We start from the raw sequence: 15,999 nt of genomic DNA, 5'->3' as shown, positions 1-15,999 counted from the left end.
GTCAATAAGACAAACTGCAGAACCCTTCAATTTCTTAGTGTGCTTTTTGAGAGGTAATTAAAAATCATTCCAACCCTCCCAAAGGAGAGAAAAAACTAGGTCAGAACCTCTCTGATCTAACTACAAGTGCCGGGTAGTTGAATTTAAAATGCTCTTTGCCATTAGTTAACACTTAAAAAATCACACTATGACATTTTAAATTCCAATAAAACATGACAGAAATGTTTGTAAATGTGATTTCAGTTTTTGAACATTCCTTTTCACTAGGCAAGGAACACTTGTACCATAAACCAATTTAAGGAGTCTATTCAAGTTCTGCTTTCATGGGATTTTGACCACTGCTGCTCTCCGAGGTTGTGGAAAGGCTTGGGAAGCTTTAGGTGAATCACGAGGGGACAACACTTTTGATGGAGAATGTCAGTGACAGAGAGGGCCAGAGATCAGTCTCAAAGCAAGAGATTTTTAGCACCCTGACTCAAGGAGATACTTTCTGGCACAGACAATCTTACCAATAATCATCACGTTTCCAATCTTCCTTTTTAGAGAAAATTATGGAAAAGGTTAAAATGAAGCCAGCTCTGGCATGCTACACATTTCCTTGACCACGATGAATCCATCTCTCAGCTTGGAAATGGCAAGGAAGTTGATCTCATTAATTAATTATCTTTTCTTGGTGATGGACAACGATCAGGTTTCCAGGTTGATATTCTGAGATCTAGCAGCACCCACTGCTACCATTTACCATGATTTGTTACTGAAAAGTTTACAGATCCTACAGTAACAGATGGAGCAACTACTGCAAGACTCCATTCTTTTCTCTTTGACAGGAACCAAAGAGTACTTCTGGGTGAATGGGCAACTGCCTCAAGAACTCTCTTGTGGAGGGCACTTCAAGGTTCTACACTGTCCCCTATCCTGTTCAATGAGTATAACAGGCTGCTAATGAAGAGGAAATGGCTTCGGATCCATCCCATTAGAACACTGGTCAGAGCTATTCAAAAAATTTCAAAATTCAAAATATTTCAGCTAAAAATAGGGACAAATTTTTCAGGAAAGTTTTCGAAAGAGAATCTCATCTTTCGACCAGCTCTAATGTGGCTGATATTCAGCCACGTTGGAGAATCTTTGTACATTTTTTAAAAATAATCGTGCATTTTTGTAAGTTATAAGATGACTAGAGGAAAAGAAAGTTAAGACATCTTTATACACTGGAATAAGTTGCTCTCTTGCTCATGAGCCACTGAATCTTGAATAGAGGCCCCCAGGTGTTGTCCTTATCTTTATTATACATACCTTTATGTGTATTCACTTAGCAGTGAATACCATAAAAACAAATTAATAGCATGTGCCTCCAACGTATATGAAGACTACCCCTTGTGTTCATACACACTCTTTAGCTCTTGTAGCTAACATTACTAAGCCTCTTCAGCTAGTGTATGTCAATGCAGGTCCATTCAAATCAATTTATACCAGATGAGGATTGACACACATGGATCATGGCACCCATTTCCTGTACTAAAACCTGTCTCATCCATTCAAAATATGCAGCCCACTAGAGACCAACAAAATTATCCCTCTAGAAAAAGCTATTTTTATCAACAATCACTGTAGAAGAGAGAATTTGCAATTAGATTAGATTTTTTCATTAAACAAACGAAAAAAAAACAACCCAACCTTCTACAACACAAACTACTTACATTTACCAATCCATCCGGCTCCCACCTGCCAAGTGAAAAAAAAAATCATCATCTGATTTTATTACAGGAATCAGTCAGAGTTTTAATGTTGGAAACAAGCAAAACTATTCTCTAGAGGGCATTTGTATAAGTGACAACACAGCCGACCTGGCATATAATTAATTATAATTAGTGGTATTTTTCCAAAGAACTTTCTACTAAGCCTGGGTGCGCTAGCAGTATGAGTAAGATGTCAATAGTTGTTTGGGAAACAGACAGCCCTATATTGGTAAAAAGAAAAGGAGTACTTGTGGCACCTTAGAGACTAACAAATTTATTAGAGCATAAGCTTTCGTGAGCTACAGCTCACTTCATCGGATGCATTTGAGCTGTAGCTCACGAAAGGAGCTAGCTCCCTCTACCTAGGGAGGTGGTAGAATCTCCTTCCTTAGAGGTTTTTAAGGTCAGGCTTGACAAAGCCCTAGCTGGGATGATTTAACTGGGACTTGGTCCTGCTTTGAGCAGGGGGTTGGACTAGATGACCTTCTGGGGTCCCTTCCAACCCTGATATTCTATGATTCTATGATTCTATGAAAGCTTATGCTCTAATAAATTTGTTAGTCTCTAAGGTGCCACAAGTACTCCTTTTCTTTTTGCGAATACAGACTAACACGGCTGCTACTCTGAACCCTATATTGGTGAATCCCATCAATGACCTGCCTACCTAGGACTAGAACTCATTTTACTGTAGAATCACTGTTGGACACTATGGAACTGCTGCTTGCATAGAATGCTCTTTTGTAGCATCATTTTGCTGGCTGGCAGAGTCAATGGGGAACTAACCAACATGGCAAACACCTTCCACAGGAAAGTATTACAGCACAGGAGCAGACTGGAATCCTAGTCATTTTCTCTCATTAGAGACACTGAAAATGAAGTGAGAAAAGAAAGGAAAAGAAAAGGACTGGCTGGGTAAAGATATTTAAAAGATGGCACTTTGAGGGGAACAGAAGAAGAGAAGAAAGAGAAGAAGAACATTAGCACACTCTAAACTATCTAAGCCACCATATTCTAAAACTAATACTTCACACACATTGTGTTGGAGAGATTCAGAGCTAAGTCACACTAACTTGAGGCCCGCATGTGGCACAGAGACTGCCCTGACCAATGATCTAGCCAACTCTCCTTCATACATCATACATCGCAAGACAAGGCACAAGCCCATTTATAAGAAATATTTGCAAGATCTTAATTCAGAAAATGTGGTCAGCCTACGTGCTGTCAGATGGGGATTCTAAAATGTGTCTAAGTGACTTAAGAGAATAAATCTCTGTCAATGGAATTTGTGCTTTTAAGTCACTTACACGTTTCTGAAAATGCCATCATTTAAAGAAAAACAAACATAAGCTACTGATGCCACCAAACAATCTTTATTTTAATAAAAAAAAGAGGCTTGAAGAACATGCCTCAAAGCACCCCAGAATCATAAATCTTTGATCACTTCTAGAAGTTGGTCTGTGTGCACCTGTTTCATATATGAATTATGAAAACTCCCCCTTTCTAAAAAAAGCACTGACGCAACTACATCAGACATGACAATAAAACTAGTTCTTTTCTAGGATTTTGATTTTTGGGAGAGATGCAAACCCACACGTACATGCACCTATCCTACACAAACAAAATAATTACAGATAGAAGTCAGTCACAAAAACATAGAAGAGACATACAGCTGTGCTGGAAAATAACTGTGCTCTTGTTTTCAAAGGGATAGTATCAACTTGAACTATACTCCTTTTTACAAATGGAGTTAGAACTAGCTTCAGGTTCTAGAGCTGATGCTGAATTCCTAAAATAAAGCCAGTTAACTGTGTCTGCATATTGAGAGGACATAAAAAGGATCCTGTGTATAGTCTGTGAATAACTTTTACTCCCAGCATTTATTTTTGGGCAGAGAAATCAAATGTTCTCTGCATTTCACCAGTCTGTTATCAGAATAAGAGAAAGTAGAGGGTAGGAATATGGTCTGGTGCACCATAAGGGAAAGGGGGATGGAGGGAATGGCCAGTGCTATAAACAGACAGATCTATTCTGCAGGCTACCAACACTGGGAATTTACAAACCTTTTCTCCCCATGAGATGGAGCAATGTAAAGATTCCCCTCACAATACAGCTACACTAACAAAAATTAATGCAACAAAAGAATATTTTACTACTAACATTAATGTTTAACTACTTTACTACTGACCAGCATATCTGGCACATGTAACAAAATAAATTTTTGGTGCTACCCTTTCTCCTGGGTACATAGTATGACACTGTTTCATTGTTATCACAACAGAATGCCACCACTTCAAAGAACACTGCAGCTCCAGAAAAGTGGCTAGAACTGCACTGGTTACAAAAGAACATAAACCTATTGCATGTTACAATAAATAAACAAATAAATAATAAAAAAGCAGCAGCAGCATCACCTCAAAGAGACCGCCATTCTCCTGACACCTCTCATGGCAAAGCCAAAGAACTAAGGGAGCCACATACTCTGGTTTGAAAGCATCCACCAGATCTGAAATAAACAGAAAAAACTAAACACATCAGTATGAATACATAATCATTCAAATACTTCATTCACCAAACCCTTCTCTATCATTGATTTCTACCCACTTTCTGGAAGGAATGATCAAATTCACTGTAATTTGAATGAGTTGTGCTGCATATCCTTTCCATTTTTGTCTTCGTAAATGTTACTTTGTTTCAGTAGCACTAAAAGAGATCTCTAGCTGTTCTATAGATAAAAGTTAGCTGATAATTTCAATACAAACTCCCAGGAGAAGGGATTGGAAGGTTTAACAGTACAAGTGTTTCCAAATAACCTCAGTGTCATAAATATAAAGGGAAGGGTAACCACCTTTCTGTATACAGTGCTATAAAATCCCTCCTGGCCAGAGGCAAAACCCTTTCACCTGTAAAGGTTAAGAAGCTAAGGTAACCTCGCTGGCACATGACCCAAAATGACCAATGAGGGGACAAGATTCTTTCAAATGTGGAGGGGGGCCGGGAGGAGACAAAGGGTTCTGTCTGTGTGATGCTTTTGCCGGGAACAGATCAGGAATGCAAGCCTTACAACTCCTGTAAAGTTAGTAAGTAATCTAGCTAGAAAATGTGTTAGATTTTCTTTTATTTAATGACTTGTAAAATAAACTGTGCTGGAGGGAATGTGTATTCCTGTTTTTGTGTCTTTTTGTAACTTAAGGTTTTGCCTAGATGGATTCTCTGTGTTTTGAATCTGAATACCCTGTAAGGTATTTACCATCCTGATTTTACAGAGATGATTCTTTTACCTTTTCTTTAATTAAAATTCTTCTTTTAAGAACCTGATTGATTTTTCATTGTTCTTAAAATCCAAGGGTTTGGCTCTGTGTTCACCTGTACCAATTGATGAGGATTATTACCAAGCCTTCCTCAGGAAAAGGGGTGTAGGGCTTGCGGGGGGGCGGGATATTTTGGGGGAAGACATTTCCAAGCAGTTTCTTTCCCTGTTCTTTGTTTAAAACGCTTGGTGGTGGCAGCACACTGTTCAAGGACAAGGCAAAGTTTGGGGAAGTTTTTAACTTAAGAATAAGTCAGAATAAGCTTAGGGGGGTTTTCATGCAGGTCCCCACATTTGTACCCTAGAGTTCAGAATGGGGAAGGAACCTTGACACTCAGTGACACACAAAAAAAGGTATATTTTTAAAAATAATGCCCTTTTTAGAATTGTTTCACTAAGGCGAAGGCAGACAGAACTCCATCAATATCTGACCAATAGGACAGAAAAGAAACATTCTCTGCTTCAGGGCAAATCAGCATTACCAAACTTCTTAAAAAAAAAAGGCATTAACAGGCTGAATTAAAGCAGCTGTAGCAGGCTGTTCACTTCCTTTTATTTTTCTCTGGTATTTACTCAGTTGTGTTGCAAGCCACTGTCACCTTCTATATTTTTTCCCAATAAATACTCGCAATATACACAGCTCTTGTATATGGGGATTGTCTACCCTGCACATCATCACAAAATGTGTTCTTGATTACAAACTAAATAAATATAGACTATTTAAAGCAGTGGTCTCCAATCTTTTTATGCCAAGATCACTTTTTGAATTTAAGCACAACCCAGGATCTACCCTGCCCCTTCCCCGAGACCCTGTACCTTCCCCAAAGCCTTGCCCCGCCCATGCCATCCCCCCTCCCCGCCCCATCAATTGTTCTCCCCCACCCTCACTCACTTTCACCGGGCTGGGGTAGGGCGTTGGGTTTCGGGAGGGGATGTGGGCTCTGGGCTGGGGCCGAGGGGTTTGCAGTGTGGGAGGGGACTCTGTGCTGAGCCTGGGACAGGGGGTGGGAGGTGGTGAGGAGGGCAAGCTCTAGGAGGGAGTTTGGATGCAGGATGGGGTACAGGCTCTAGGAGGGGGGTCAGGGCTGGGGGTGCAGGAGGAGGGTGCAGGAGGGAGTGTGTGTTGCTGGCTCTGGGAGGGGCCTCAGGGCTGGGGGTACGGCCTTCTGCCGGGCAGTACTTACCTCCAGCAGCTCCCGGTTGGTGGTGCAGTGTGGCTGCCACTAAGGCAGGCTCCCTGCCTACCCCGGCCCCACACCACTCCGGGAAGGGGCCAACATGCCCCTGCAGGGGGCACATGGCTCTGCGCACTGCCCCTCTCTGCAAGCACCGCCCCTGCAGCTCCCATTGGCCATAGCTCCTCAGTCCTGGCCAATGGGAGCTGCGGGGGTGGTGCTTGCAGGCAGGAGCAGTGCCCAGAGGGATACCCCCGCCCCTCCACCCCCAGAGCTGCACTGGCCACTTTCAGAAGAAGCGTGGGGCCGGGGCAGGCAGGGAGCCTGCCTTAGCGGCATCCCCACTACACCACCAGAGATCGCAATCAACTGGGAGATCCTCTAGGATCAACCGGTCGATCACGATTGACTGGATGGTGACCACTGATTTAAAGAATTACTAAAATAACACACAACCGAAAAATTGTGCAGTTGACAATCAATCATCTCCCTCTCCATTCAGTGCGATATATATGGATAAGAAAAATCAAAAATAGGTTTCACACATTTTTACAGAACACACATCCTTCTGCCTAGTATTCATAGGCCATCCTATTAAAAATGCAATACTCTTATTAACTTTCTACACACAATGAATGGGCAAATGAATTAAACAAAACCGGCCTTGCAATACTTTGGAGACAGCAAATAATTCAGGCAGTCCACTATAAAATGAACAACAGAATAAATCTTAGATACATCAACAGTAGTCTACGATACAAACTACAATTAAGGCTGTGAGTTTGTCATGGAGGTCATGGATTCTGTGACCTCCATGACTTCTGCAGCAATCAGTGTGGCTGGCGTAGGGGCCGCCTGAGCAGCAAAGGCAGCCCCCTGGGCCAGCTGCACTGGCCGCTACTGGGTCAGTCTTGGCCACCGCGCCCCCCTCCCCCAAAAGCAGTCGGAGTTTGGGTGTGGGACAGGGCTCAAGGCAAGGGGCTGGGGCACGGAAGGGGATGAGGGCTCTGGGCGGCGCTTGGCTCCGGGGGCTCCCCAGAAGCAGCAACATCCCCCTCCCTCAGCTCCTAGCAGACAGCTCCACATGCTGCCTCAGCCTGCAGGCACCGCCTCCGCAGCTCCCATTGGCCATGGGCAGAGCCGGCACTTGGGGTGGAGGCAGCGTGTGGAGCCAGGTAGGGAGCCTGTCAGGGTGCCCCTTCCCACCCCCGCCAGAACCAGCGGGTGTTCGGGGGTGCGTAGTGCCCCCCCCCAGCACCAGCGGGGATCCCAGGCTGCGTGCTGCCGCCGGTCGCCCCTCCTCCAGCACCAGCGGGGGTCCTGGGCTGCGTGCTGCTGCCAGTCGCCCCCCTCTGGCAACAGCAGGGGTCCCAGGCTGCTCACCCCCAAGAGCAACAGCAGTGTCCCTAGGCCACACCCCCCACACAAGCACCCATGGACCCCGCAGGCCGCTCCCTCCCAGAACCCGTGGGCCCCACATCAAGATTTAGTCAGGGGTATATAGTACAAGTCATGGACTCGTCACAGGCCGAGAATTTTTGTTTACTGCCCGTGACTCGTCCATGAGTTTTACTGAAAATACCCGTGACTAAAATGAATAACTATAATAATGAGTAACTATAATCAGCACTGGTTCACTTCTCATTTGTTTGTTACTTACAACCTAACAATGCCCATGATGTGGTACTAGTGGGGGTCTGTTACAGACCACTGAATTAAACCAGAGAACAGGATGAATTATTCCTTAAGCACCTATCTGTAATGTGTGGAAAGAAAGGTTGTTACGGGAGATTTCAATCTGGAAGATATTACATTGTTACAGTTTCTAAAAATTAAAGATGATAAATTTCTAACACAAAAGTATTGCACCCCACATGAGGTAATGATTTTGGACGTCACTGTGGGAAATAAAGATGAATTAATCGCTGGACTGGAAGTTGGTGATTGCCTAAGGACCAGTGATCCTGATCCAATTATGTTCATTATGGGCAAACAAAGGAGAGTTCTTATCGGTAATAAATTATATATAAAAAGTATAAGCCCATACACTGCTTCAAAAGGGCAAATTTCCCAAGGCTAAGGAAAATTATAACTAAAATTGACTGGAGAAAACTTGGACAGAAAAATGTGAATTAAAATTGGGAGTTCTTTTAGAATAGTGTGTTAGATGGCCTAAAATCCTTAGTCCCACCATCTGAAAAAGGGCAACTCTGGCTAAAAGACCAAACTCAGGCAATGGATAAATAAATGCACCAATTAGAAATAAAAAAAGAAATATGTAACAATGAGAAAAAGGAGAAATAGGTAACTTTATACATTGGAAGCTATCAAGTGCACAAAATGGATAAGAGAAACTAATGACATCAAGGAAAACGTCATAGGTGGCAGAGCAAAGATTGGTAAGAAGGAGTTTTTAAGTACATCAGGAACAAATGAAATCCCAGAAATATCATAGGCCAATTACTAGATGAAGATGGTAAAATTGTTAATAATGATGCAAAAAAAGGCAGAACTGTTCAATACATATTTCTGTTCAGTATTTGGAAAGAACAAGGATGATGTATTTGTATCACATCTGGATGATAAAAAACTTTCCAGTAATCGAGGACATTAAACAACATCTACTAGTGATAAACCCATTTTAAATCAGGAAGCCTAGATAACCTGCACCCAAGGGTCCTAAAAGACTTGGCTAATGAGATCTCTGCTCACTGATGTTCATTTTTAAGAAGACTTAGAATACCCAGAAATTCCAGAAGACTAGAAGAGGATTAATGTTGATCCAATATTCCAAGAGATATAAGTATAAACTGGTTAGCCTGACATTAATCCCATGCAAATAATGGAAAAGCTGGTCTAGGATTCAATCAATAAAGAACAGGAATATAACTAATGCCAGTCAACACAGTCTTATAGAAAATATGCCTTGTCAAACTAACCTGATTTCATTCTTTGATAAAGTCTGGTTGATACAGATAAGTACGCAGATGTAATATATTTAAACTTTGGTAAAGCATTTGACTGAGTACTGCACAACATTCTGATTAAAAAATTAGCACTATGCAATATCAATAAAAGCACACATTACATGGATTAAGAACTGGTTAACTAAGAGCAAATGAATACAAGCCATGTTTACAGAATGCAGGACTGTGTCCTGAAAAGAAATGACTCTGAAAAGTATTTAGAGTTCATAGTGGACAAACAACTTAACTTGAGCTCCAAATCAGTGAGCAGTAGAACGGACATGATTTTTACTTCTCTATAAGACACTGGTAAGATAGACAATAGACTACTGCGCATAGTTCTGGTGTCCAAATTTTAAAAAGAATGTTGAAAAACTGAAGAGTGTAAAAAAGAGACACAAAAATTATTTGAGGGTTGAAGAAATTGTCTTACAGTGAGCTCTTTAGGTCTTTCAATCTGTTAAACATATCAAAAAGAAGACTGAGGAGTGATGATTGCAGTGTGCAAGTATCTTCGCAGGGAGGAAAAAACAGATATTAAATGGCTCTTTAATTAAGTGGAGAAAGGTATAACAAGAACCAATGGTGAAGCTGAAGCCAGACAAATTCAAATTTGAAATAAGGCACATGTTCTTAACAGTGAAGGTGATTAACCATTGGAAGAAGCCTACCTAGGGAAGCAGTGGGCTCTCTTTCTCTCTCAATGTCTTTAAATCAAGACTAGAAGCTTTCCTGGAAGGTATGCTTTAGCCAAACACAAGTTATAGGGCTCAATACAGGGTAAAGTGGGTGAAATTTCATAGTCTATAATATACAGGAAGTCAGACTAGATGATGTAATGGTCCCTTCTAGTCTTAAACTCTGTGAATATCATCATAGGAGGGCACAGCAGATAAGTTCAGTTCTGCAAAAGAATGATGAGAGACAATAAAGGCAATTCAACTTTTGAGAGACTAATTCTGTCAGAAGAAATACCACCAGATCTTCTAGAAGGATTCAGAGTCTATGTATGCCAAATTTTAAAAGCCGTGCATTGGTTTCATACAGTTCCATACTCAAACACTATGTTCTGGTGGGCCTGGCCACTGTTAGTTCCTAAAGAGAATGGGATGATGATTCCTTCCGAATGCTTTGAGGGAAAAAGCTAGATATTATTGGGGGCAGAGGGGGAGACATACTTCCAAATGAATAAAGAAAACGCTGCACTTAAAAAAATAAATAAAACAAAACATTAGTACTTGGGCATTGTGATGGGGCAGCTATCCCTCACTGGCAGAAAAGGGGTAAAAAGCAGAACTAGGGAGGCAGCCAATTAGAAAGGGGCTAAAAGGAACAGCCAATCATGGGCCAGCAGGCTAATATAAGAAGAATTAGAGGGCAGAGCAGAGATCAGTAGCTCACTGGAGCTTGACGGGAGAAGACCAGGCTTCCAGAAGGAGGAAGGAGCACCAGCACCTGGGACAGAGCAGTACTGCAAGCAGGGACTGGGGGAGCTAGAGAGAGCTCCTGGCTGGCTGCTAGGGCCTGCAGGCTGAGGCCCTGAGGTAAGGACAGAAAAGGGTGCCGGAGCCACATGGGAAGTGGTCCTGGGACAATGGACTGCAGTTGTCACTGAGAGAGTGGCTGGACTATTCCCCCATTAGGTGGGGAACACAAAGTGTGGCACAGCCAGAAGGCAGCGTCACTAAAGAGGACGCGTGGGTCCTGGAACAAAAGTGACAGCGGCGAGGCATCACCAGAGAAGGGCGCCACAGAGAGCAGAGCTAATTCGTATGACAGCCATCAAGAGGCGCCACAGTGGTCAGTCGTACCCCGTCACAGCCATCTAAAAGCTGATATAAGTAGGCAATTTCTGGCATGTTTAAAAATTGGGCTCGCAGTTCCTTACATTACTACAAAGTAGTACATCTTCTGGGACAGTTCCATGGCCTGTGTTTTGCAGACAACATCATCATAATGGTCCCTTCTGGCCTTATAAATCTATAACTCTTAGTTCTCCAAGTTTTGCCTACTTTCCTCTTATGTGGAGACTAACAAGAGTAGTCTAAGTAACTAAACTGCATCAGAAAAACTTCAAGCAACCCAAAGCTCTGACCTCATCTTTTTATTTATTTATTCACCATCTTCTTCAAACCCCTTCTCAAAACATTTTCCTGTGTAGTCTTTCAGACAATCTATAATATTGTATTAGTATAATCCAGTACAACTTTAAATAAGTATATGGTATGTAAAGGGTGCATCCCGCTGTGTGTTACATCAGACTTATCGCTTTCCCCCATCTCCTGTTTTAATTTACTCAGGTCAGCTTTGTCTACTCCATATTTTGTGAAACATGTACCACACTGCAAACAAACAGTAATATTACAATAAATGCAAACACCACAAATACAGCCCTGATCCAATACCTACTGAACAAAATGGAGATCTTTCAACTGATTTCAGTGCATGCTGAATGAAGCCACAGCCACAAAGTTTCAGTGCATAAAATAATTCTAGTGAATCATAAAGGCTAGAGCTCTCTTCTGATGTCTTACTTCCTTACAGCACATGAAACTGGAAAGATCATTTATTATAAATAGACAAGAAAAAAATTTCAGAAGTGTAAAGGAATGGAATGTTTCAACTGGTGAGAAAACTGGTTGTGCTCCAACTCTAAGACTCAGTTCTCACAGAGCTCAAGTTACTTACCTTGTGGCATGATAGCCTGAGTCAGCCTTGACCCAGCAGTAGGTGCAATTGTGTTACTGTGAATGTTGTATTTTCTGCCTTCAATTGCAAGTGTATTTGAAAGACCCAAAAGGCCAAGTTTGGCAGCACTGTAGTTTGCCTGACCAAAGTTGCCATATATTCCAGCAGCTGAAGAAGTCATAATTATTCTTAACGAGAAGGAAAAACAGAAAATTAATAGTTTCTAGAGGTTGCCAGGTTAAGTGTTGCAGCCATTTTTGGCTTCTGACAATTACACATCCTGAAACCGTAAGAATGGTATTCTGTAACATCTCAACATGTCAAAATGAACATTTGGGTAATTAAGAAGCAATTTTTTTTGATGTGTAGGGGTGATACCCAAAATGGCACAAATACTGAACAGTAATGCAAAGGGAGTTACAGGTGCTCAGCACCTCTCAGGATTTGGTCCCATATTAGAACAGAAATAACAGCTTGCAACCACTGGCATAATGGCACAACTATTCTGTAAGAACCGGGGAGGGCACTAATGGAATGTATGTTTGCATTTAACCACATATTTCATATGGAGATATTTTTACATTTTAAAAATAGCTTTGACAAACAGAAAATTTTGCTAAGTTAAAAACTGTTTTCTCCCACCCCCTATCTAATCAACAGCACTACTCACATGCTTAAAGTTAGACACAAGTTTAAGTACTTGGCTGAATCAGCGCCTAATGCATGCCACATCCATGTTGCCTTTTTGAGCAGTAAAAAATGAGTCTCACCATAACCAGTCCTGATTCTGATCTGAATTACATGGAGTGTGCATCTACAGTAGCTGCACTGACCTAACGAGAGTCACTCCAAGTTAACACAAGCGTAACTGAGATAAGAATCTGTCTCAACATCATTCCAAATCACTATATCAACATGGTATCTTCTACCATCTTCAGTCCAAATAAAGGTGCTTTGGTTATGTTGAGAGTCAATGTGAGAAAAAGCTAAAAAGTGTACAGAAGCAGACATTCTGCAAGTAACATGTTTCTACACATTATGTGAAGATACATTTGGTAAATAACACTAACATCATTTGGCAATAAACAAAGTGATTTACAAAACAGAGCAAAAGAAGAATTATGTCATATACAGGGATGCAATTCCCAAGATTATGCTCAATAAGTGATCAAATGGGCAAAATATTTTGCTACCAGTCTCTCCTTCTCACTTCATATTCAGCCACTGAATGCCATTTTGGTCACAGAATGAAGCACAAACTAATTTAATCTTCAACTTCTAGGTGGATAGGACTAAACAGCCAGATTGACAAAACATCAGGACAATCATTACAAAGAATACATATAAAGGTTAAAAATATACATCTATCTGGATGTAATGTGAACTGATGGCACCACTTCAGCTATAGGAACATACCAGGCAAAGCACACACACATCTTCACAATAAATCTGGAGATGTTTATTGAAAGACAAAAATAAAAAAAAAAAAAAAAAAAAAAAAAATTTGTTCGGATGTTATCCACACAGTGCGTGTAGAAGAAAGCAGGAAACAAAGAGATGTCAACCTCACACATTTGGGCACAAAGTGATTATTTCTTTCCCATTGACTAAAGGGGAACAAAAATGATCAAATAATCCACTGCAGCGTCAAAAAGCTCGTGTCAATCTCCTGTTTGCTGATGAAAGAATTAACCTTATACAGTTTTACCTTCCAAACTTTTGATTTTTCATACGATTCCATGCAGCTCTGGTGACCAGGAATGATCCCTTCAAATGAACTCTATGAATTATATCTACAATCAAATTAATTGGACATTTGATTATTTTCCTTTTTGTGGCAAAATAAAATATGCAGTTTCTACTTCCTCCGAGAGAAAAAAAAAAAAGGCCCATTGAGCTTCATCTCATTTCATTTACACTCAGCTAATTTAACCACAGTCTGGACATCTGCACTGTATTTTTTTAACTCATTTTGAAATGCTGTGGTATGGGCATTTGAACTGACTAGGCTGGTCTTCTCCCTGCTCCCCTTTTGTCCTGTGAGCCCCTCTAGCACATGGAGCTCATAGTATCACAGACCCCTTGTGCTTAAGCATAGCCAGGGGCCGTCTTTTTCTGCAGTTCCTGCCTCTTACTGGCAGTCTTTTGGGGACTTAATTGGGTGCTCATTTCCCATCACTTCGCTGAGGGGTATTTGCTTGATGTCCTGTTCTGACTGCCACTGGGCACGGCAGCTTCACACCACCCTTCCCTTGTTATAGGTTTTGGGTGTTGCCTGTCTTTCTGGGCTGCTGAGGGTTTCAGGGGTTTCTTGGGGTTACAAATGCATTTTTCCCATGTGCGTTTTTCCTGACACCCTCTGAACGAGGTGGTCTAGGTTTTAGGAGTGCTTTTTATTTTATTTTTTTCCCCTAAGATGGGGGCGACATTTGCATGAGTCCAGTGTGGACTGCAACACTGACCTAGTGTGAAAGCTGATAACGAATTAAGCATCTTGGGGCTGAGATTTGCAGGCCAAGTGTGAATCTCTAAGGTCAGGTACACACAGACTCACCCCCAACCCCACAATCTGTGCCCCGCACACTCTCATTTACTTAACTAGTGAAGAAAAGGAGTACTTCTGGCACCTTAGAGACTAACAAATTTAGGTTTCTAGACACTAAGTCAACTTCAAAGTTAACTGACTTACCCCAGTCTTCATCACTTATCCTAGCAAATGAACGGTCCCTCAGAATCCTAAAATACATGGTCAGGAAAACAAAAAAGGAAGGTGAACATGTATTTAAACAAAAGGATTAGAATATGGTACAACAATGGGGAAAAGCTACCTTCATATTTACTTACCCAGCATTGTTTATAACAATATCTGTAAAGAACACAAAAACAAAACATTTTAAGTATGAGTCTGCACCTTCTTTAACTCTGCTCCTGCTTTCAAAATCTATGTTATAAGCGCTCACATGCAGTTTGTTATAATTGTTAAATAGTCACTCACTCATACTGACTAGGGCTGTTTCAGAATTGGGAAGTGCATGGCTTTCCTTATGTTTCAAAGTATTTTGGGACATGTAGTCCCAGTCTGCAACAAGCTGCAGTGAAGCCTCATAAGTAGACCCAGGTGTTGAGGTGACAGCACTAATCACAGATGGGAAGGTGCCATAAACCAGCCCCCTACCTCAGTGACATCATGCTCAAGTTTGTACTGATGAGACCGCTCAGATCAATGATGCTACTTGCTACAAATTCTCAAATTGCATGATTTATGGTAACAAAAAAGCAGGAATACTCCAGAACTCAAAGTGGGTGGCACCATGGAGAAACAGTCAGAAAGCCTGTAATGTAACTCAGACCACACAACCAACAATAAGGCAAGAGAGCTTCAGAACCATCCAGTTTTTCATCATTCACTGCCCAGGTTTCTGTCCTGCACATACTACTCTGAACATAAAGAAATGTGGACATCAGGGCAGGAGAGAGAAATATACAGAAGGGGAAAACTGTATAGTTTAGAGGGAAATGGAACAGATAGAGGGAGAACATGGAAAATAATAAAAGGATTGAAGAAAACAGGAGGAAGAAGGAAATGGCTGGAAATAAAAGGAGAGAATGAAAACAGAAGACAGAAGTGGGAAGACGGGGCAAGAGATAAGTGAAGAAATGGAAGAAAAATTAACACACAGCTTAATGATTTGTAGTTTTATTTGCTTTTGTTCTTATCCATTGCTCAGCTCCATTTCCAGGTACTCAGCCAAAGTAAAAAGCTAGATAATGATGAATACTGATAAGCATTTGCAAAACACAAACTTTATTAATTAAGGAAATGTTTGGGATCTTTTACTCTCTGTAGCACCACAACAGTCTATTCTTCTTCAAATGTTACTGAGCATCTTTAACTCTTCATGAATCTCTTCAACGTTCTTTCAATTCTGTTCATCAGGGATTAGATGACTAGCAACATAATGTCATGCCAATAAGAAAACAAACAACATGATAAAAGAAAAACAGATCAAAGTTTGCTCTCTGTTTATGTGAACCAATAATTCTGTCTTTTAGATTTGCCAGAGCAAGTCAGAACTATGCTTCCTTGAACTATTTTCAGAAAAAGGGCAAGACGGACATTGTGGAGT

General features: G+C 41.2%; 1 protein-coding gene across 3 annotated transcripts in view; it reads right to left on the bottom strand.

Moving 5' to 3' along the window:
- HSD17B4 (hydroxysteroid 17-beta dehydrogenase 4) overlaps positions 1–15,999 on the bottom strand; it is a 128,467-nt gene that overhangs the window by 93,048 nt on the left and 19,420 nt on the right. For 2 of the 3 annotated variants that reach the window (XM_038401855.2, XM_043514936.1), the window contains exons 5-10: positions 14,717–14,738; positions 14,562–14,608; positions 13,581–13,665; positions 11,873–12,060; positions 4,148–4,239; positions 1,698–1,722 (exon numbers count right to left, since the gene is read on the bottom strand). In XM_038401855.2, the coding sequence (XP_038257783.2) occupies positions 1,698–1,722; positions 4,148–4,239; positions 11,873–12,060; positions 13,581–13,665; positions 14,562–14,608; positions 14,717–14,738 (459 nt within the window). The remainder of the gene's footprint in view (positions 1–1,697; positions 1,723–4,147; positions 4,240–11,872; positions 12,061–13,580; positions 13,666–14,561; positions 14,609–14,716; positions 14,739–15,999) is intronic. The other variant, XM_043514937.1, reaches the window with a different exon arrangement.

The sequence above is a fragment of the Dermochelys coriacea genome, chromosome 5, assembly GCF_009764565.3.
Source record: "Dermochelys coriacea isolate rDerCor1 chromosome 5, rDerCor1.pri.v4, whole genome shotgun sequence".
Classification (NCBI taxonomy): Eukaryota; Metazoa; Chordata; order Testudines; family Dermochelyidae; genus Dermochelys; species Dermochelys coriacea.
The sequence above is the reverse complement of the archived record's forward strand: the minus strand, read 5'-3'. Positions and strand labels throughout refer to the sequence as shown.